Raw genomic sequence first — 22,470 nt, 5'->3', positions numbered from 1 at the left:
AGCCTTCTAGTTTTTTGGTTGAAAGCCAGATATGATATATCAAGCAATAGATAATTAGACTTCTAATTGAAGCTTTTGTTAATCTGGGCAGGGCCCAGACTGTTTGTTATACCTATAACTGAATAAGACTTGTTTTCTCTCCCCTCCTCCATTGTTTTGGGTTTTCCTAAGAATTCCTTCTTAAATTCCTTTTTAAATGTGTTTTGTAGCTTTCATTATCCAGTTATTATACTGGATTCCTATTGATGTTGTTATACGGTATTTGGGAAGCCTTCTATAATATATTTCTGTTTTTTAGTTTAATCCCTGGTTATTACACTCAGTAGTGTTTCTTTATTGTTCCTCCCCTCACATGACAGAAAGGTTAAAGGAGGCTAGAATTTTCTACACTTTCTCTAAACAGTCTGTTTAGTGGTTTTTGTGCTGTGAGGATGTCATGTTGACTTCTGAGATTTTTACATATTGGAGCTGAAATAGAAAGTCACTCACATTTTTTTTTTTTTTTAAAGTCCTTCACCATATTCTCTATAGGCCCAGCTTCAAAGAGGCAGCTTCTCCTTGTGTGCTCTAGTACTTGATACAACTCCAAAGATTAAATTTACTATCTCTTGGCTTGGTGACACTTTGAATTTCTGGAGAATAGGCATTATAGCTTTTCTTCGTTTTGTAGCATATAATATAAATCAATGTCTGCTGAATTGAAGGAAAAAATACTTTTCACTAATTAAAAACAAAGAACTACTTTTATTTGGCTCATTTCTCAATTTATTAGAATAACCACATTTTAGAGGCACAAAGCACTTAAGTTTACATGACTACAAAGTTATCACAAATCCCAAACTTTTTAGCCATAGATATTTTTACCTTTGTTTAAAGAAAAAGCTTTCAAAACATCTGAGTTAGCTCAATACACAGACCCTGAATATATGGGAACTACGTATTTTTAAATGCTTGTACTTCCTGCTCTAATGTCTTCTTTAAGTGGAATCCAGCATAAAAGGGATTGAAATGTATAAGGTCACGATGCAAATGCTTTGGAGGGAAAGTGAAATCAATCTGCACAACATGGAAAAAGATGTAGTGTGTACAGAAGTTCCATAAGGGTTCACTGAGCCATCTGGGCTTCCATGGCTTGTGCTGTCCATTCTGGGGCTGTTTGACTAATTTTCTCCAAGAGGTTATTGACTTGGAAACAAAGTGATTGGATCTGCTTGTCCCATGTTGGCAGGGCTTCTCGTGCTAAAATTAAAAAAAAAAAAAAAAAAGTAAATAATGCAAAAAATCTGAAATGACTCCTTTGTATTTATAGCAAATGGGAATTAAAAGATAAATATAATAATATTTATTTGTAAAGTTTTTTCCAAAAATCTTAGCTAAAATAGGTGAGCTAACTAAGCAATAGTTAAGAACTCAAACCATTAACAGAGTATATAACGTAAAACATATGCACACAGATAAATGTTATTATTATGAATTCTTGAAAACAAAATAAAGTCATTAACTAAACAACCTCAATCACACATGAACGCATGCACACACGCGCGCGCGCGCACACACCCTTATTAAAGCAGTTTTTCCTTTAACTAATCGTACAACACTGCCATCTACAGGGGAAAATAAATCTACTTATATAGTCCAATACTGCCTCTGTTTGACTCTGAATAACATTTAAACACAAACAAACCCAATAACAACCACCCAAAACACTACCTTGAATCCACCAGATTTTTCTCTATGTTAGCAAAATGTAGTTAGAAATGAAAAAATGAAGGGAATTCTCATTCAGTTGAGCAGCAAAATTTACCAATAAGGGGCAGAGATTTAATGGAAAAAGATATATAAAGTCATAATAAAGGCTGGGCGTGGTGGTACACATTTATAATCCACGAGGCTCTGGAGGCTAAGACAGGAGAATTGCAAGTTCAAAGCTAGCCTCAGCAAAAGCAAGGCACTAAGCAACTCAGTGAGACCCTATATCCAATAAAATATAAAATAGGGCTGGGGATGTGGCTCAGTGGTCAAGTGCCCCTGAGTTCAATCCCTGATACCAAACAAACAAACAAAAAATCATAATAAAAGACACAAAATAAATTGGGTAGATATAAATCATATTCCCAGCGGAAATATGTAATATCATAAAAATATCAATTTTCCCCTGTGTTATAGATATGTAATGAAATCCCTTTCTATTTTGTTTTATGACCAGGACAAAGTCATTAAAGTTAATATATAGAAGACTGGTGTTTAAGACTAGCCAAGATAATTTTGAAAATGAAAAAGAAGGGCAGAATTGTGATATGCCACAACATGGATGAACCTCAAACTTACTATGCTGAATGAAAGAAACAAAAAGGTCCCATATTAGATGATTCCATTTATATTAAATTCCATAATAGGAAAATATAGAGACAGAAGGAAGTTGGGTAGCACCAGAAGCTGGGGGAAGGAAGAATAGGAATAACTGCTCATGGGCATGGATTTCCTTCTGGGGCAACAAAAATTTTTTCAAAACTAGATAGAGATGGAAGTACACTAGTTAGGGAGGGAGTATGTGGTACTGAATTGTTTGCTTTAAAATGGTTAATTATGTTATGGGATTTCAATCCCATAAAGTGAAAAGCAGTGGTGGGTAGGGTGCTTTACCAACAGTAACATTTACAATAAACTTATTATCACATTGTTGCAGATCAGGTGAATGAAGTACTTGCAATCATGTATGTGGAACCCACCATATATCAGAGATCACAAATCAGAAAGAATGCTTACTTAATAAATTATACTTGCATAATTGATTATTCATCTAGAAAAATTAGATCATACTCTAAATCATCCACAAAAATGAACTATAGATAGATTAAATTTCTACATATAAAACAAAAGAAAGATTAAAATATTAGAAGAAATTTTAGGAAAACACTAGTTTTACCTTAAGGTAAGATAGAAACATTTTCAATTTTTTTTTTTCAATACAGTCTCATTCAAAAGAGCAGCAAAATTTACCAACAAGGGGCACAGATAAATCATAAAATATAAAATTGACATGTTTGGCTGCAAAAAAAGTTTAAGAAAATACACTTACAATATGCATTTCCCTTATAGAAAAAAAAACTTGATATGATGGGGAAAAATCAGTAATACATATAACTAAGTTAAAACAATCATTATACCAAAAACTATAAAAAATAGATACTGAAAGGTCAGGAAAGATGTGGTAGAAAGAAGGAAATAGACAAGAAAAAGTAACATTAATTTACAGAATTAAAAATGCTAATGCCAAACAAATGGAAAGGTATTAAACTTCATTAATGCTAAAAAAATGCATACCTAAATAATAATGTCATTTCCTCCCGTTAAATGGCAAAAGATTTAGAAAGCCATGACATCCAGCTATTGAAGATTCATTTTCTCATTCTGGTAGAATTCTAAACAGCTATACTTTTCTGGAAAGCTAACTGGTAGTATCTCTTAAAAGTAAAAATACACATATCCTTTGAGGGCTTGGGATATAGCTCAGTTGGCAGAGTGCTTGCCTTGCCAACAATAACAACAACAATAACAAATCCTTTGATGCAACAATGTTTCTTCTAAGCCTGTTCTATAGAAATAAGTGTATTCTATAGAAATAAGTGTATTGGTACATAAATATACAAGGAAGCCAAGCAAGGTGGTACAGGCCTATAATCCCACTAGCTCACAGGGCTGAGGCAAGAGGATCGATCACAAGTTCCAGGCCAGCCTCAGCAGCTTAACGGAGCCCTCAGTGACATTTTAATGAGACTCTATCCCGAAATTAAGGACCAGGAATGTAGCTCAGTGGTAGAGCACCCACAGGTTCAAACCCCACTAATTAAAAAAAAAAAAAAAAAAAGGGCAACCACTTGACAATGGTAAAGATTTGAATTCAATAAAATATTACATAGCTATAAAACAAATTAGATTGCTATTTTATAACTTGAAAATATATCCATAGTATAATAAATTCGAAAAGCAATTTTAAGTACTATGTACTTTAAAATACTTGTAATCCCACTTTTAAAACACATCTATGTTTTTACATTATCTTGCATAGCATCTAGAAAGACACACAAGGTTCACAGACATTATTAGTTACATCAGAGACCTTAGAGGAAAAGAAGAGGGAGTGGGAAAATATTATGAATGCTTCCTTTATTTACCATTGTAATGCTTTACTTGTTATGAGCATCATTATTTTTTGAGATCTAAGAAAATTAGAAAAATATTTTATATATTAACTTAATATAAGTTAATTTGAATGACCCTTCCTTGGTGATACCTCTGCCATGCTACTCGTCATCTACAGTGTTTACTTCTCATTTTCAGTGCACTAGTCACTGGATATTGAATATACTGTGTAAAATATGACAATATTAATATCTGCCATCAGGAAGTTCAGCTTGGAAGCAGAAGGAAACATTTAGACAAAGATATACAATTGAAAATAATTAAGATTAATGTTAGGAAGAAATTCAGGGTGACATGAGAACATACAAAGCTACCCCTAATCTGGAGAGATAAGAAGATCACTACTGATTAACACTGTTCAAATTGAGACATGGGACAAAACAAAGATGGCTAAAGAGGGTGAATACTTAGGAGGTTTGACAGAGGCAAGTATTTACAATGCTGAAAAAAATACAAAGAACTATGTGGCTGGATTGGTGAGAGAAAGCTAAAGAGGATCAGGAAGGGTATTTTGGAAACTTTGTAGAGCTTTGACAAGCAACAGGGAAGTCATTCATCAGAGTGTAAACAAAAACAACATGATTCAGAGTTTTTTAAAATTTCTTTTTTATGTTTGCATTTTTAAAAGATCACAATCACTCTGGCTAGTAGGAAAAAAGATTAGAAAGGAGCATGAAGTAGGGGAAAGGCTTCTGTCTCTACAGTAGAAGAGGTTAGGATAGTAGGGTTAGAATAGTAGAATAGGTGACAGGGCTGGGGCTGGGGCTCAGCGGTAGAGCACTCGTCTAGCACATACGCAGCATTGGGCTCGATCCTCAGCACCACATAAAAATAAATAAAATAAAGGCATTGTGTCCAACTGCAAGTAAAAAAAATATTTTTTTAAAAAAGAATAGGGCGCAGTCTCGCTAGGCGACATGAGTTTGGCTGGGGGCCGGGCCCCCCGGAAGACCGCTGGGAACAGGCTTTCTGGGCTTCTGGAGGCAGAGGAAGAAGATGAGTTCTACCAGACGACTTACGGAGGTTTCACTGAGGAATCTGGAGATGATGAGTATCAAGGGGACCAGTCAGACACAGAGGATGAGGTGGACTCTGACTTTGATATTTTTTTTTTTTTTAAAGAGAGAGTGAGAGGAGAGAGAGAGAGAGAGAGAGAGAGAGAGAGAGAGAGAGAGAGAGAGAGAGAATTTTTAATATTTATTTTTTAGTTCTCGGCGGACACAACATCTTTTGTTGGTATGTGGTGCTGAGGATCGAACCCGGGCCGCACGCATGCGAGGCGAGCGCGCTACCACTTGAGCCACATCCCCAGCCCCTGACTTTGATATTGATGAAGGGGATGAACCATTCAGTGATGGAGAAACAGAAGAGCCAAGAAGGAAGCGCCGAGTAGTCACTAACGCCTATAAGGAGCCTCTAAAGAGCTTGAGACCTCGAAAGGTTAGCACCCCAGCTGGTAGCTCTCAGAAGGCCTGAGAAGAGAAGGCACTGCTGCCACTTGAACTACAGGATGATGGCTCTGACAGTCGGAAGTCCATGCGCCAATCTACAGCTGAATATACGCGACAAACATTTCTTCCGGTACAGGAAAGACAGGGCCAGTCCCGGCGGCGTAAGGGGCCCCACTGTGAGAGACCACTGACCCAAGAAGAGCTGCTCAGAGAGGCCAAGATCACAGAAGAGCTCAACTTACGTTCATTGGAGACATATGAGCGACTGGAGGCTGACAAAAAGAAACAGTTTCACAAGAAACGGAAGTGCCCTGGGCCTATAATCACCTATCATTCGATGACGGTGCCACTTATTGGGGAGCTGGGCCCCAAGGAGGAGAACGTGGATGTCGAAGGACTTGATTCTGCTCCCTCGGCCTCCTCATTGGCTCCCCATGCTGGGACTGGACCTGTCATCCCACCTGCTCGCTGCTCGCGTACCTTCATCACATTTAGTGATGATGCGACATTTGAGGAATGGTTCTCCCAAGGTCGGCCCCCAAAGATCCCTGTTCGGGAGGTCTGCCCAGTGACCCATCGTCCAGCTCTGTACCGGGACCCTGTTACAGACATCCCCTATGCCACTGCTCGAGCCTTCAAGATCATCCGTGAGGCCTACAAGAAGTACATCACTGCGTATGGACTGCCTCCTACTGCCTCAGCCCTGGGCCCTGGCCCCCCACCTCCTGAGCCCCTCCCTGGCTCTGGGCCCCGAGCATTGCGCCAGAAAATAGTCATCAAATGAAGAGATGTCTAGTCCTTAGAAAACTCTTTCTTGCCTGAAAATGGGGCTCTTGATCTTCCCTCTCTGTCTACTTCTGCCCTTAATATCTCTGATTGCCCATTCTTCTTCTATATGTCTTTCCCCATCTTTCCCCCAATTCCTTGTTCATTTTGTTGTGGTTTTTTTAATCTAATAAAATGGAAAGATCCTTAAAAAAAAAAAAAAAAGAATAGGTTGGCAAGTGGTACAAAATGAAGAAAAGCAAAAGGATTCTATATACCATTAAAAGGAATAACTGGCAGGTTTCTGGGCAGTGAAGGAGAAGAGGATGTTAAGAACAAGGAATGTTGGAGAAAGTGAACAATGCAGTTTTTGAATGCCTAGGATCACACAGGAAAGAGAGATAATGAATTCAGTTTTGGATATGTGTTCATTCTAAGATGCCCATGAAGCAGTCTAGTACAAACACCGTAATAATGAACTAAAGCCATGGGCTGGGAATCAAAGATTGACATGAAAGTAAATGTAGCCACTGTCTACAAAGAGATGGTAACTGAATCAAGGGGGCCATAAGTAACTCCAATATTTAAAGGTACCACAGAATCTATAATGACTGCAAAGAATATCTGGTGAAATAGTAAGGAAAGCAGAAAAATGGGCTGGAGAAGAAAGAAATCAAGGCAGCATTAGTGATGGTAGTGAGGTGTCCAAAAAAGAAAGTGAGCAACACCATTCATTTTGTTGAAAAGTTAAGATGAAGCCTCAAAGATAAAAGGATCTTTCTTTAAATGGGAGAGACCTGTGTATACTTAAATATTAATGAAAAAAAGTCAACAAAGTAAAAAAAGAATGAAAACAAACAAAAATTTAACTGCTAACTTCAAGTTCCTAAAACAGTACTTTTCTTCTTCTTCTTAAGTGAGTAGGTGGGGAAGTAGAGGCTAGAGAAGCGCGGGCAAAAGAAAGGGACAGGGAGATGGAAAACATCTCCAATATAACAAGAAAGACAAAAAAGTATTTAGGTCTATACCTAAAATTTAGAGGTTTTAAATCTGATCAAGAGGTTAAAATAGGGGCTGGGGATGTGGCTCAAGCGGTAGCGCGCTCGCCTGGCATGCGTGCGGCCCGGGTTCGATCCTCAGCACCACATACCAACAAAAGATGTTGTGTCCGCCGAGAACTAAAAAATAAATATAAAAAAAAAAAAGAGGTTAAAATAATTTCACAATGATGCATTTTCTTTTTCTTATTTTGTGAAATAGGAAATAAGGGTTTTTGTTCAGAGAGAGGAAAAAAGTCATAGGATAAAGAAAAATCAAATCCGAAATAGTTATTGCACAGTGGTGGACTAGAAAAATGTACCATGAATCCCAGGTAGTATTGAGGACGTGTGATCTTAAATTTTCAGTGTACCTGTCTGATACTTCATCCTCCTCCAGCAACACTAGCTAGCTATTCATGTGCAGGTTTGGAAAAGACATTCTGTCTTTCAAGGTGAAGTTTCCTGGACAGCTGGAATAAAAAGTCAACAGGCAAGTAAGTATTCTAGGGCACCTGTAAAAAAGTAATTAAACTAATGGATTATGGAATCCAAGCCAATTAGAAAGAAAAGTAAAGACAAATAAAAGGGTTTCACTGACTGGAAGGAAGAAACGAGTCAATCAGCAGCTCCCATGTGGTCAAGGAAGAGCTGTGGTATGGGAGTAAGTAGAATGGGAGTAACTGAGACAGACCAACAGAGAAAAAGGGAAAAGGTTATGGTCAGAGTGAGGTATTTCAAATTAAAATTTTACAAGTGGAACAGTTCTGGATACAACAAAGACCAGGGTGTAATGGATGTGGGAATAAAGAGCAGAAAAGATATCAGACAAAGTCAAGGGATCCACTTACCTGCTGGCTTCCATTAGTTTAATGAGCTGCTGAATAGAAAATGCAACTGGCATTTCCACATACCCAATACATCTTATGAGGTCTATAAATGTTTGATAAGTAATTGAGTAAACTGATAAAATTCAAGTTTCAATTTTTCCTTAGTTTAGCAAATGCTGCATTAAGCAGATTCATGAATATAAAGTTATTTAAAATTATTTCTTAGAAATAAGCTTATTCCAGTAGTAAAATTCTGTGTCAAAAGAAATTATTCAATATATTTTAATCATACATGTGCAAAATTCACTGCCATTTCATAAAACAGATACACAAAACTTCTTACTTTCAAAATGAACTATTCCATCAATCTGGTCAATAAATCCATTCATACGTCCTTCTGTTATCATTTGGGATGCTATCTTTTCTGCCTATTAAAAAAAAAAAACCAATAAATTTTCAAACTTATTACATCTAACAGTTATTCACATATAAGAGAATTGAAAACTTCTGGTTTATCTATCTCTAAGCTTTACATATACATTCATCTGCCAACCATTAGAAAAACATGTCTTATAAATCTGCTTATTTTTCCAAATTATTTGTGGGCATTACATTATTTTAAGTCAATTTGGATATATTCTTGTCAGAATCTAACCCTTTGACCAATTTTCTCTTCTGCTCAAAATCAAACTAACAGTTTTCTTTTCACTTGGATCTTCCCCTGGAGGAAAAAAAAGCCAAACTAGTTTTTATTTCATTTCAATTTCCACAGTGTTTAATGTCAGAAAAACTCTTTAAGAAAGTTATATATTTTTTAAAAAATGTATTAAAAGAAGGAATAGATGTTCCGATTCGAAAGGATTTAAAAGACAATTAAAGGGGAACAAAGGATCTTCCATCCTAGCTCCTGAAGACATATTTAATGTCTAGTATGTGAATGCAAACAGCATTGGAAGTCATTTATTACTTCAAAAGCAATTAAATCACTCCTAACAGACTGCGACTATCATTTATTGTTTCAAGTACATTCATTTCTTTTAGGATCAGCAAGGGGATTATACCTCAAAATCTAAGAAGAAAGCATCTTTTAAATGGTAACTTAAGTCTTGGTTCCCAAAAAGAAATTGTTAGAAAATCCTAAATTGAAATTTCACTACCAGATAAAAGGGGAATTTGACTCATAATTGTCTGACTTTAAGGTTAAAGTTGCTTACTTTTAATACTATTTAAAACTGAGAGAACATTTTGTAAATAACTGAAACACCCTTTACATACCATTGGTACATTGTTGGAATTTATATATGACCAACCAACTTGGAAGAGTGAAATTAAATTTTCTTGTAAGTCCTTAGTAAATCCTAAGGATGAAATTAAATTCCCTAGTAATTCAATCCTAAGAATGAAATTAAATTTATATATGGCTAACTGAATCCTAATAAAATTAAATTCCTTAGGAGTAAATTCCTCTTATATACTTAAGACACATTTCTTAAATTAAAACTGATCACAGAAATTGCAACAGAATAGCCTGAGGTATTGCCATATCATTCTCTCAAAAAGATAAAATATTTGGGGCTGGGGTTGTGACTCAGCAGTAGAGTGCTCACCTAGCATGTGCGAGGTGCTGGGTTTGATCCTCAGCACCACATAAAAATAAATAAATAAAATAAAGGTATTGTGTCCAACTACAACTAAAAGCAAAATATTTTTTTTTAAAGAGAGAGAGAGAGAGAGAGAGAGAGAGAGAGAGAGAGAGAGAGAGAGAATTTTTAATATTTATTTCTTAGTTCTCTGCAGACACAACATCTTTGTTGGTATGTGGTGCTGAGGATCGAACCCGGGCCGCACGCATGCCAGACGAGCGCGCTACTGCCTGAGCCACATTCCCAGCCCCAACAAAATATTTTTTTAAAAAAAGAAATATTTAACCTTCAAGTTAATCTACTGCAGAAAAAGAAGGCATGTATCAATATCAATTTTTTAAAAATCAGAAATCATTATGAAGCAGATATAAATAAACACTAAACAAAGATATCCTCATGAAATGGCTGTCATAATTTGGAAGTCTATAGATTTCCATTCTAGGTAACTTTATTATAAAACACAATTTTAAAAAACCAAAACTAAAAGTACTAAGGCAATTCCATTACAATAGCATTTTAGTATTTAAACAATTTATTTTCATTTACTTGAGGGTTTTTATGTGTTGTAATGTAGTTTTATTTTTGCTGCAGTGGTTGACAACATTTACCAACTATGTATTTTATTTTCTCATTACTTCAACAGTTCTGAGTCTTAACTTCCTTTTTATGTGTTAGAATCAAGAAAATACCTTAGCTGCAGGGATCTCTAAAAGAGCTCCAAGTTCTTCAAAGGTAATATTATTATATAATTTGCTTGCAGACAACAAATTGTGTTCAATAACAGCTCTGTCCAAGATGCTGGAACCTTAAATATAAATAAGATAGTTATATATCATAAACTTTAAAAAGATGTAACTTTTTTTCTGAAAATTTCTAGGGTATAATAACTAGACCTTTTATTGATTTTCTGCTCTGCTCAAAATCATTACCCTTATTCCTCTGATCAGTATTTTAAAAGTAACGAATACTCCTTTATTTGATACAATTTGATTAACATACAATTAAATAAAAGTAAAACAGCATTTGCAAATTAGTGATTGCTAAGTACTTACTAAGTGAATGAATTTAACTGTTTGATTAAAAATTACAAAATAAAAAGGGCTGGGAATGTAGCTCAGTAGTGGAGTGCCCCTTGGTTTAATCTCCAGTACCACAAACAAATAAAAACAAACAAAAGTGTATCTGCAAATGGGAAAATACAACACGTTTTAGTAATTTTTAAATCTTATTTCTTAAAATTTTCTCTTATAATCATTACTGTGATAATGTAACAGTTGAGAATTAAGAATAGTAGGAGCTGGGGTTAAGGCTCAGAGGTAGAGCACTTGCCTAGCATGTATAAAGCACTGAGTTTGATCCTCAGAACCACAGAAAAATAAATAAAGGTATTCTGTTCATCTACAACTAAAAATAAATAAAAAAATAAATAAGAAAGAAAGAAATAGGGACAATATTTTTATAGAGGCAGAACTGAAATCTTTTAATGGTGTAACTTATAAAAATCTATTTATCCACAAAATCAACTGTATTTATATATACCATTAATGAACAAACAAAATAAAATTAAGAAAACAATTGTGTCTAAAAGAACATCAAAACACACAAAGTACTTAGGAACAAAAAATATAAAACTTATAGTTTATAAAACACTGCTGAAAGAAATTAAAAATAACTGAACAGTTTATGGCAGCTCAATTCACAATAGCTAAACTGTGGAACCAACCCAGATGCCCTTCCATAGATGAATGGATTTAAAAAACTGTGATATATATACACAATGGAATATTACTCAGCATTAAAAGAGAATAAAATTATGGCATTTGCAGGTAAATGGACAGAATTGGAGAATATCATGCTAAGCGAAGTAAGCCAATCCCCAAATACCAAAGGCTGAATGTTCTCTCTGATAAGTGGATGCTTATCCATAATAGGGGAGGGCATGGGAAAAATGGAGGAACTTTGGGCAAAGGGGAGAGAAGAAAGGGGAGGGAATATGGGGGCAGGAAAGATGATGGAATGTGATGGGATATTATTACCCAGGTACATGTATGACTGCACATATGGTGCAACGCTACATCGTGTACAATCAGAGAAATGAAAAGTTGTGCTGCAATCGTGTGTAATATATCAAAATGCATTCTGCTGTCACACCTAATTAAAATAATTTTTAAAAAAATAACTGAATAAGTGGGAAAGGCTGATATAGTTAAGACGGCAGATTCAATGCAATCCCCCTATCAAAACCTTGGCTTGCTAATTTGTAGAAACTGATAGGTTGATTCTAAAATTCATCTGAAAATTGAAAAAACACAGAAGAACCAAATAATCTTGAGGGCTGGGTTGTGGCTCAGTGGTAGTGCGCCTGCCTAGCATGTGTGAGGCACTGGGTTCAATTCTCAGCACTACATATAAATAAATGAATAAAATAAAGGTCCATCATCATCTTAAAAACAAATTATCTTAAAAAAGGACAAAGTTGTAGAATCTACATTCCCCAATTCGAAAACCTATTACAAAGATATAGCAATCAAGACATTGTAGTACTGGCATAAGGGCAGAACTATTATTCAATGGAACAAAACTTAAAGAGTCCAGAAATACACTCACATTTATGGTCAATTGATGGTCAACAAGAGTACCAAGACAATTCAATGGGAAAAGTAGTAGTTTTTTCAACAAATGTTGTTGGGCCCACTGGATATACACATGCAAAAGAATTGAGTTAGATCCCTGCCTCACACCATATAAAAAAAATTCATTCAAAATAAATCAAAGACCTAAATGTAAGGGCTATTCCCATGAAACTTTTAATAGAGTAAATCTTCATAACTTTGAATTAGGCAATGGTTTCTTATATATGACACCAAAGGACAAGAAAAAAAGAATACAAATAAACTGTACTTCATAAAAATTAAAAACTTTCATACTTCAAAGGACACCATCAAAAAAGTAAAGTGAAAAAAAAAAAAAGTGAAGAAGGCTAGAGGTGTAGCTCAGTGGTAGAACACATGCCTAACATATGTTAAGGCCCTAGGTTCAATTCCCAGCATTGGAAAAAAAAAAAAAAAAGTAAAGAGACTATACACAGAATGAGAAAAAATATTTCCCAATCATTTATCTGGTAAGGCACTTGCATCTAAACTATCTAAAGCATTTTTACAATATAATAATAAAAGGGCACATAACCCAATTTAAAAATTGGTAAAGGATCTAAAAAGATATTTTCCCAAAGAAGATTCACAAAAAGGCAATGAGCATAATGAAAAGGTATTCAACATTATTAGCTACCAGAGAACTGCAAATCAAAATCACAATGATACACCACTTCACCCAGTAGGATGGATAAATAAAAAAATATATAACGACGAGTATGGATAAGACTGTGGTAAAACTGGAAAATTTACACCAGTTATAAGGAATATAAAATGAAGCTACTATTTGAAAAACACATTGGCAGATTCTTAAAAGACTAATTAACCTGGTGCAGTGGTGCACACCTGAAATTCCAGGGATACAGGAGGCTGAGGCAGGAGAATCACAAGTTCAAAGCCAGCCTCAGCAACTTAGCAAGGCCCTAAGCAACTTAGCCAGATCCTATCTCAAAATAAAAAATAAAAAGAAGTTGGGCTGCGGTTCAGTGGTTAAGCATCCCTGAGTTCAATCCCCAGTTCAAAAAAAAAAAAAAAAAAAAAAGACTAATAAAAACACAAAGTTACCATATGATTCAGTAATTCCATTTCTAGGAGTACACTCAATAGAATTGAAAACATATACATACAAAAACATTCATGCAGAAGTTCATAGTAGCATTAATAGCCCCAAAATAAAAACAACCTAAATGTCCATCAAATGACAAGCAAATAAGTAAAATGGTACATGCCATGATAGAATATTCTTTGGTATTCTTTATATTAAAGGAATGAAGTACTGATATGCACTATGTTTGAATTTTGAAAACATTATGCAAAGTGAAAAAAGTCAGCCAGAAAAGGCCATATATGATTCCATTTATTTAAAATGTCCAAAATAGATAAACCTATAGGACAGAAAATAGATTAGTAATAATATTGCACAATTCTAGTAATATTAGAAACCACTACAGTCAAAATAAAAATTGTTTTAAGATAGCAAGTTAAGGGGCTGGGGATGTGGCTCAAGTGGTAGCGCGCTCGCCTGGCATGGTGCGGCCCAGGTTCGATCCTCAGCACCACATACAAAGATGTTGTGTCCGCCGAAAACTAAAAAATAAATATTAAAATTCTCTCTCTCTCTCTCTCTCTTTAAAAAATAAAAGAAACTACCCAAGTCTTAAAAAAAAAAAAAAAGATTGCAAGTTAAGAGCTGAGCATGGGTGGTGCAAGCCTATAATCCCAGCAACCCAGGAGGCTGAGGGAGGAGGACTGAAAGTTTGAGTCCAGCCTCAGCAACTTAATGAGGCCCTATTTCAAAGTAAAAAATAAAAAGGGATGGGGATGTAGTTCAGTGATACAATACATCTGGGTTCAACCTCCAGTTCCAAAATCAAGATTATAAACTGTGGGAATACCAGTAAACAAAAATGTCCAAGAAAGATAAATAAGGAAAGAAATGGGGTCTAAAAAGAAAGAGGAATAAGACACATATTTCCTCTGTATATAGTCACACATGAGAATCATTTGTTCCTCAGAGATACTAGGGGAATATTCTTCTTTTCTAAAAAAATTATCTAATTAATTATATCTTAAAGTCAAAGTTATACCTGAAGCTCAACTATATCAATTTCAACAACTTCTAAAAATTTTACCTAGCTTTTTAAATATATTTTAAAATTATACATAGACACATATCTTCATTTTGTTTATTTATTTTTATGTGGTGCTGAGGATCAAATCCAGTGTCTCACATGTATAAGGCAAGCGCTCTGCCACCGAGCCACACCTAGCCCCCTTATCTAGCTTTTAAGTGGTGTGTCAGACAACTTAAAGAGTCTATAGCTGCACAGAATACACCAAAAAGAGAATTTAAAAAGAAAAGAGTTGGGCATGGTGGTGCACACCTGTAATGTCAGTGGTCAGGAGGATCACGGGTTCAAAGTCAAACTCAGCAATGGCAAATGAGATCCTATCTCTAAATAAAATACAAAACAGGGCTGGGGATGTGGCTCAGTGGTCAAGTGCCCCAAGTTCAATCCCCAGTACCCCCCAAAAAAAGAAGCTGTGTTCAGTGGCACAGGCCTGAGGCTGAGACAGGAAGATTCCAAGTTCCACGGACAGCTTCAGCAACTTAGCAAGGCCCTGAGCAACTTATTGACACCCTGTCTCAAAAGAAAAAGGGCTGAGGTTATAGCTCAGTGGTAAAGTACCCTAAGGTTAAATCCCCAATAACAAAAAGAAAGAAAGAACAGCTCCCATCAAAACACATACGTACATTGACAGATAGATAGGCTACAAATTTAATTTTAAGTTTTCTAGCAGCCAAGCAAAATAAGAAAATCAGCTTATCTATTCCCAATGTGTTTAAATAAGATTAAAAACTAAATGCTCAGAACTAGAACTAATTCTAAAACATTAAAGGAAATTTTTCCTGAAGACCTGCATAAAGTAAATTCTATGGAAAAAATATCTTCTCTAGAGAGTAAATGAGAATGAGTTGCTTAAGTGCAATTAAACAAAAGAAATTTAATGAAGTCAATATAATCCCTTCACTGATTTGGTTTAACTCAGAGCAGTAAGATTGGATGAAGTGTGCATCTTTCAGCTAGTCACTATTAACACTTTACAACTAAATCTAGTCAGCTTTATGGCTGACTCTTTACAGCTAATTTCTCTTTGATATAGGATGAGAGTGAATTCAAGGCAGCAAGTAGTAGTTATGTTCTATAACAATATGCATGCTTTTCTTGATCTTTTCCATGTTTTTACTTGTCTACACCTATGTTTTTTAGTATCGTATGTGTTACCATTATAAGCTACTTTAAAAGCTCTGTATGCAAATGCACATAAAACAATTTATGTTTTCAATAAGCAACTACTTAAAACAGTTTTCCTGGCAAGGAAGTCTGACTTAAGCAGATACATCCCATTACTAGGAAATATGACACCAAGTTCTATTCTTATTGGCAACACTACACCTTGTGTAACCTTGGGTAAGCTACTGTGCCAAATTTTGCCCTAAAATAGGACTGGATAATTATGCGTTGTTACAATCTGATGTTTAAGATTATGTTATTTATCAATGGTTGAAGTTTCTTTAAAAATAGGCATTGTTATTGGGCTAGGGATATAGCTCACTTGGTAGAGAGATTGCCTTGAATGCACAAGGCCCTGGGTTCAATCCCCAGCACCACACACATACACACACACACACACACACACACACACACACACACAGGCATTATCAGTATAGTCCATAATTTCTTTTGCTTTCATGAGTTTCCAAAAACTGCATTATTTCACAAAATGCTTTCCAATAGGAGCTACTTAAAAATATATTTCAAGCCCATGTCTGTGTATCATATTCATCTTCCGTCAATATAGTATTCTTCTTTTTTTGTGGGGAGTGGGTGGTACCACAGATTGAATCAGGGGCACTCAACCACTGAGCCACATTCCCAGCCCTATTTTGTATTTTATTTAAAGATAGGGTCTGAGTTGCTTAGCACCTTGTTTTTGCTCAGGCTGGCTTTGAACTCACAATCCTCCTGCCTCAGCCTCCTAAGCTGCTAGGATTATAGGCGTGTGCCACCACACCCGGCATATTCCTGTTTTTAATCATAAAGTAGTTATAATGAAATGTTATGAAAAGACAGCAAGATGCTTCTAATTTAACACTTTCCATTAGCTATACCTACGTATGTGCAAGACATAATCATTACCATCAGCTGTAGTTGCTTTTTGGTGAGGCATCAGCATGGCAGCAAATTCTTGAAGTTGATTTCCTCTGATGATCCTATCTAGGTACATTTTCTCTAGGATCCCATATGCAGCAAGTTGCTGGCACCTTTCATCTTTAAAAAGAGTAGCTAACATCCGAGAACGCTGCTGTCCTAAGGGAAACATAAGCATCAAATACTTTTACAATGTTTCTTCAAAGAAAACAATCATAATTTATGATCTCATTTTTGCCTATCAAAATACAGTCAATCCTCATTAATCAGAGTAGTTATGTTCTATAAACCAAATTTCTCTAGGGTTCTCAATTTTTCAGAAAGTAAAGAGGTCTTAACATTCAAGAATTCAAAATCAGCTTATCTATTCCCAATGTGTTTAAATAAGATTAAAAACTAAATGCTCAGAACTAGAACTAATTCTAAAACATTAAAGGAAATTTTTCCTGAAGACCTGCATAAAGTAAATTCTATGGAAAAAATATCTTCTCTAGAGAGTAAATGAGAATGAGTTGCTTAAGTGCAATCAGAAGTATTCAAAGAAAACATGAGGAAAGTGAATTTTAATATATATTAAATATATTATATATAATATATAGTTAAAAATATATGTATGTGCATATAACATATATATTTTAACTATATATTATAAATATTATATAGTATATATTTTATATTTGTACATACATATTTTTAAAAATACATAATATACAAATATATAAATATATATAAATGTCAGAGTAGGAAAAACATTTCTAAGCAACACAACTAAACCTAGAAACCATAAGAGAAAGATTAATAAATGTAAGTATATAAAAATTAGAGACTAGGGGTTATAGCTCAGTGGTAAGAATACATGCTTGGGACTGGGGTTGTGGCTCAGTGGTAAAGCACTTGCCTAGCATGCATGAGGTATTGGGTTTGATTCTCAGCACCACATATAAATAAATAAAGTAAAGGTCCATTGACAACTAAGAAAATATTTTTTAAAAAAGACACACATACAAACACACACATATAAAATAAGCTTCTGGGGAACTTTTTTTTGGGGGGAGGGGTGGGGGGGATGTTAAAAACCAAGCCAAAAAATTTGAAAACAAATTTGAAATATTTTTATTAATCACCTTTTATATATAAAAAGCTTTCACAAGTTATCAAGAAAAGGATGAACAATTCAAAAAATGGATAGCCAATGGACATAAATACATAATTCACTCAGAAAGAAAATACCGTTTTTTCAACAATGATTTTTTTTAAACACACAAAAAAATGCTTAAGAACATTCATAACAAATGAAATGTGAATTAAAACTAAAATAAGACACAATTTTTCATTTATCAGATTAGCAAAGATAAAAACACTTGGTAATACCTATGTGAGGAATCAGGTACTCATGAACTTTTTTTTTAAGTGTAATGAATAACTTATATTAAAAACTTAAAGTGTATATTAAAAAGTTAAAAGTATGTTCCTTTGGACCTGGGAATTTAACCTAAATGTATACTTACCATCTGCATAATTACTATAACATTGTCTGTCACTAACTATATACTTTATGATGAAGTCAGAAAATAGAAAATCAAAATGAATGTGTGCACTGACACAAAGATCACTATACTATTTAATCATATTAAAAAAGTTGCAAAACTGTGTATCATGCTATTAATTGGGTATAAAAAGTACTTCTGTATTGCAAGAAATACTAGGAAGAAGTGATAGTTCTTTAGAAAATGAAGCAATACCATGTTTATGTACTATCATTTCGCAACAAAAAGTAAGAAAGACTAATATTTCATAAAGAACAAAATGAGTGGCTTGAATTTGTCATTGGGCTCTCAACTGAATATGGTCCAAGACTGAAGATTTCAGAAGGATTTAGAAAAGTCATGGTTCCCCTGAACCCTTCCCAAGTACTGGAAATGGAAAACAGGGCTTCACACATGCAAGGCAAAACCTCTACTGCTGAGCTGTATCCCCATTCCTAGAATAAGCATTCCTTCTCCTGTTTTATTTTTTGTACCATGGATTGTACCCAGGGATGCTTAACCACTGAGCCACATCCCCAGTCCTTTTTTTATTTTTCATTTTGAGACAGGTTCTTGTTAAATTACTAAAACCTGGCTTCGAACTTGTGATCTTCCTGCCTCAGCCTCCTAAGCCACTGGGATTATAGGCATGTGCCACCCTACCTGGCAGGCATTCCTTCTTATTGTTCTTCATAATGTCTTAAGAGTCCTTTGTACTTGAGTTATTGACCTGCTATAATTGAGTAAAAAGTTAATTCATTATATTTATTAAAGAAAAAGCCGGTGAGGAAAGGAGGATCACCAGTTCAAAACCAGCCTCAGCAACTTATTGAGGCCCTAAGCACCACACTAAGATCTTGTCTCTGAATAATACACAAAACAGGGCTGGGGATGGGGCTCAGTGGTAAAGCACCCCTGGGTTTAATTCCCAATACAAAAAAGAAAAAAAGTATGAATGCCAAGTCTAAAAGATGCATATTAAATTTTTAAAGTTAACAATTCATTTTATTGCTGTTTTTGAGTTATTTAAATACCTGCTAAATTTATCATATTTATATTAAGACACCACTTAAAAGACATTCCTTGCTAAATTTTCCAACAGTAATCACCCTAAAATTATTAAGCAAAGATAACTAACTTCATTAAGCATAAATTATGTGTTTACCTGCTGATGCTAAGATGGTACAGTGCAAAGCATGTTTTAAGGCCTCTAGTCTTTCACTTTCATGGACTATAGTCTTGTAAGAAAGCTCATTGTATCTTTGTGCAGCTTCAATGAATTTTCTTCTATAATCAAGAACACGTGCATAGCATACCTAGAGAGAAGGAAAATGTTCCAATTAGGGGCAAAATTAAAAAACAAAAGCAATAAAGAATGACACATACACAAAGAGAATTTCTAAAATAAAAGCTCTTATCAGATGATCTGGAACATCTTAGTACAGTATGATTCTCCAATACAAAAGTTTATCTGTTACCTTATAATGTATCTGTAACTGTTCATTGGTTGATTCATTCTGAAGTAATGATGCTCGATTTATGTAAGCCTCAGCCTGGACGGGATCATCATCCTCCAGATATAGCCTAGCAATCTTCAGGTAAGTCTCCAGTTTATAATCTACATTGTACTGTCTAGAACATATCAGAAAAAATACAGAATGATTCAATATTTTATAAAGAAAAATTTTTAACAATAATAAAAAACATTATTTTTCCTTTCCTATATATACTGTTAATATAAGGAAATCAAACTTTTTACTGACTTATATTATAGAAAATTTTAACATAAGTTTTATTTCATCATAGTGATCACATTATATCTTAGTTGCTTATAATTCTCAGATAATCTCATAAAGCAAGGATCTTGAAAGAACAACTGCCAATTCTGAGGCATATCATATACTACTAGTGGGACTATAGTTGGCATAACTTTCCTAGAGAACAATTTTTGGCAATATGTTCTTTAACCTTTAATCCTTTAATTATATATGCTCTTAACCCACTATATTTTATCTCCAGAAAAAAAATCCTAAGAAGATAATCAAACCCACATATTGATATACAAGAATATTCATTTGTACAGTTATTTATAAATATCTGTAATTGAAAAGAAATGGAAATCACCTATTATAGTATTTATGGTAGTCAAGTTGTGGTACATAAAAAGGTAGAATACTTTTATAACATAAATATAGTTAAAATAATTACTCTGATTATATAGTCACCATATACTTTTTGCTAAATGAAAAAATGAAATAAAACAGTATGTTTTAAATACCATTAAAATGTATTTCTATATACATATATTAAAACAATAATAGCAATTATGGTAGCAGGTAGGATTATAGGTAGTTTTATTTTCTTCTTTATCCTACTGGTCACATTTTGTGCAGAGAATATATAACTAAAAATCTTACATACTTCAAAATCCACAAAATTTAAGATTAATTCTCACGGAAAATTTACCCTTTCTACTGACCAGCAAAAGTGCTTTTTTGTGAGGGTACCAGGAATTGAACTCAGGGGCACTTGACCACTGAGCCACATCCCCAGCCCTATTTTGTATTGTTTATTTAGAGACAGGGTCTCACTGAGTTGCTTAGCACCTCGCTTTTACTGAAGCTGGCTTTGAACTCACAATTCTCCTACCTCAGACTCCCACGCCACTGGGATTACAGGTGTGTGACACAGAGCCAGAATCAATCATTTTTTAAAGAAAAAAGTTTCCATGCTGGGAGTGGTGGTGGACACCTGTAATCCCAGCAACTCAGGAGGCTAAAATAGGAGGACGTTCGAGACCAGCCTCAGCAATTTAAAAAGACCCTGTCTCAAAATAAAAAATAAAAAGGGCTGGGGATGTGGCTTAGTGGTTAAGTGCTCCTGGGTTAAATATTCAGTACCAAAGAAAAACAAAGAAATAAATTTTCATTTATTCAGTCTATATTCTTGTCTCTTAATTTCATAATTCCCATCTCCTACCCACAGTTTCAGCTGATTACTCTGATTCTGACTTCCCTAAGAAAACTGAAGCAAGGAGTACTTGCACAAACTTGATTACATCAATAGCAATTGCATCCATATACTCTGTGTCCCTAGCTGTTAACTATCATCACTGGAAACCAATTTTGCCATCAGGGAACATGTGGCAATGTCTACAGACATTTTGATTACAGATAGGAGTGCTATTGGCATCTGGGGAGTAGAGGACCAGATGCTTCAAAACATTTTGCAATACACAGAACAGCCTCCACAATAAAGGATTATCCAATCTAACATGTCAATAGTGCAGAGCTAAAGAAACGCTGCCACCGATGAACTATCTATGCCCCTCTGTGAACCCATTCCTCTATTAAATTCCCTTCCCCTTTTGGCTATTTCTTTAAGAACTCTTTCCCCAACTCCTCAATATCAAATTTTTTGCTTTCCACTAGATCATAAAAGAAAAAAATTGCTTCTTAGCCTAATCTACACTATTATCTTCTACCCTATTTCTTTGCTTCCTTTTTGAAAACTACCCCAGAGTAACCGATACTCTGTCTCCAATTCTTCTCTTCCATTCTCTGTTAGTGTATGTGTTGAGGGGCAGAGTGGGGGAGGGGGGATTTAACTCAGAAGTACTCTACTCCTAACCCTTTTTAATTTTTTTTTTTTTTTTAAGGCAGGGTCTTGCTAAGTTGATAAGGCTAGCTTAGAACTATGGATCTTACAGCACACCCCCTCAAGCTCTTCTATTCTCTCTTAAACAATTCCAGGCTTTCACTTTTGTCAAGGTCACCAGTGGTCTCCATATTTCTAATGCCAATGGTTAACTCTCACCCCTCAACATCATATATGAATACTTGCTCCTTCTTGATACAAATTCCTGATTTGGCTTCTAGGACAGCACACTCTACAATCTTCTATTCTTATCCCAATGATCAATTCTCATTTACTATATTTTCCTGCCCCTGATCTCTTACTGTTGGAGAGCTCCAGGCCTAGGTACTCAGTCCTTTTCTCTTTTTACATTCCATCTTCTAGGGATTTCATCTAATGGCTTTAAATTTCATCTATATACCAATTACTCCCAAATGTATACCTCTAGCCTACACCTCTCTTCAGAACTCTATACCTCTATATTAATATATTCAGCTCCCTATTAGATATTTCC

General features: G+C 34.9%; 2 protein-coding genes across 3 annotated transcripts in view; one reads left to right on the top strand and one right to left on the bottom strand.

Annotated features, from left to right (window-relative positions):
- Nucleotides 1–724: 724 nt before the first annotated feature.
- Nucleotides 725–22,470, bottom strand: part of COPS4 (COP9 signalosome subunit 4) — a 36,368-nt gene continuing 14,622 nt past the window's right edge. For both annotated transcript variants that reach the window (XM_081304921.1, XM_081304922.1), the window contains exons 5-10: nt 19,799–19,952; nt 19,486–19,636; nt 16,783–16,953; nt 10,619–10,734; nt 8,630–8,714; nt 725–1,239 (exon numbers count right to left, since the gene is read on the bottom strand). In XM_081304921.1, coding sequence (XP_081161047.1) covers nt 1,106–1,239; nt 8,630–8,714; nt 10,619–10,734; nt 16,783–16,953; nt 19,486–19,636; nt 19,799–19,952 — 811 coding nt within the window. In that variant the 3' untranslated portion in view covers nt 725–1,105. The remainder of the gene's footprint in view (nt 1,240–8,629; nt 8,715–10,618; nt 10,735–16,782; nt 16,954–19,485; nt 19,637–19,798; nt 19,953–22,470) is intronic.
- On the top strand, nt 5,107–6,637 carry LOC308654571 (vacuolar protein sorting-associated protein 72 homolog). Its single transcript, XM_081304178.1, is given in 3 exon segments — nt 5,107–5,300; nt 5,524–5,676; nt 5,680–6,637. Coding segments are annotated over 3 exon segments (1,092 nt in total). The 5' UTR covers nt 5,107–5,120; the 3' UTR covers nt 6,439–6,637.

The sequence above is a fragment of the Spermophilus citellus genome (genome assembly GCF_964194105.1).
Source record: "Spermophilus citellus genome assembly, chromosome: 8".
NCBI lineage: Eukaryota > Metazoa > Chordata > Mammalia > Rodentia > Sciuridae > Spermophilus > Spermophilus citellus.
This window is presented reverse-complemented; position numbering and strand designations above follow the sequence as displayed.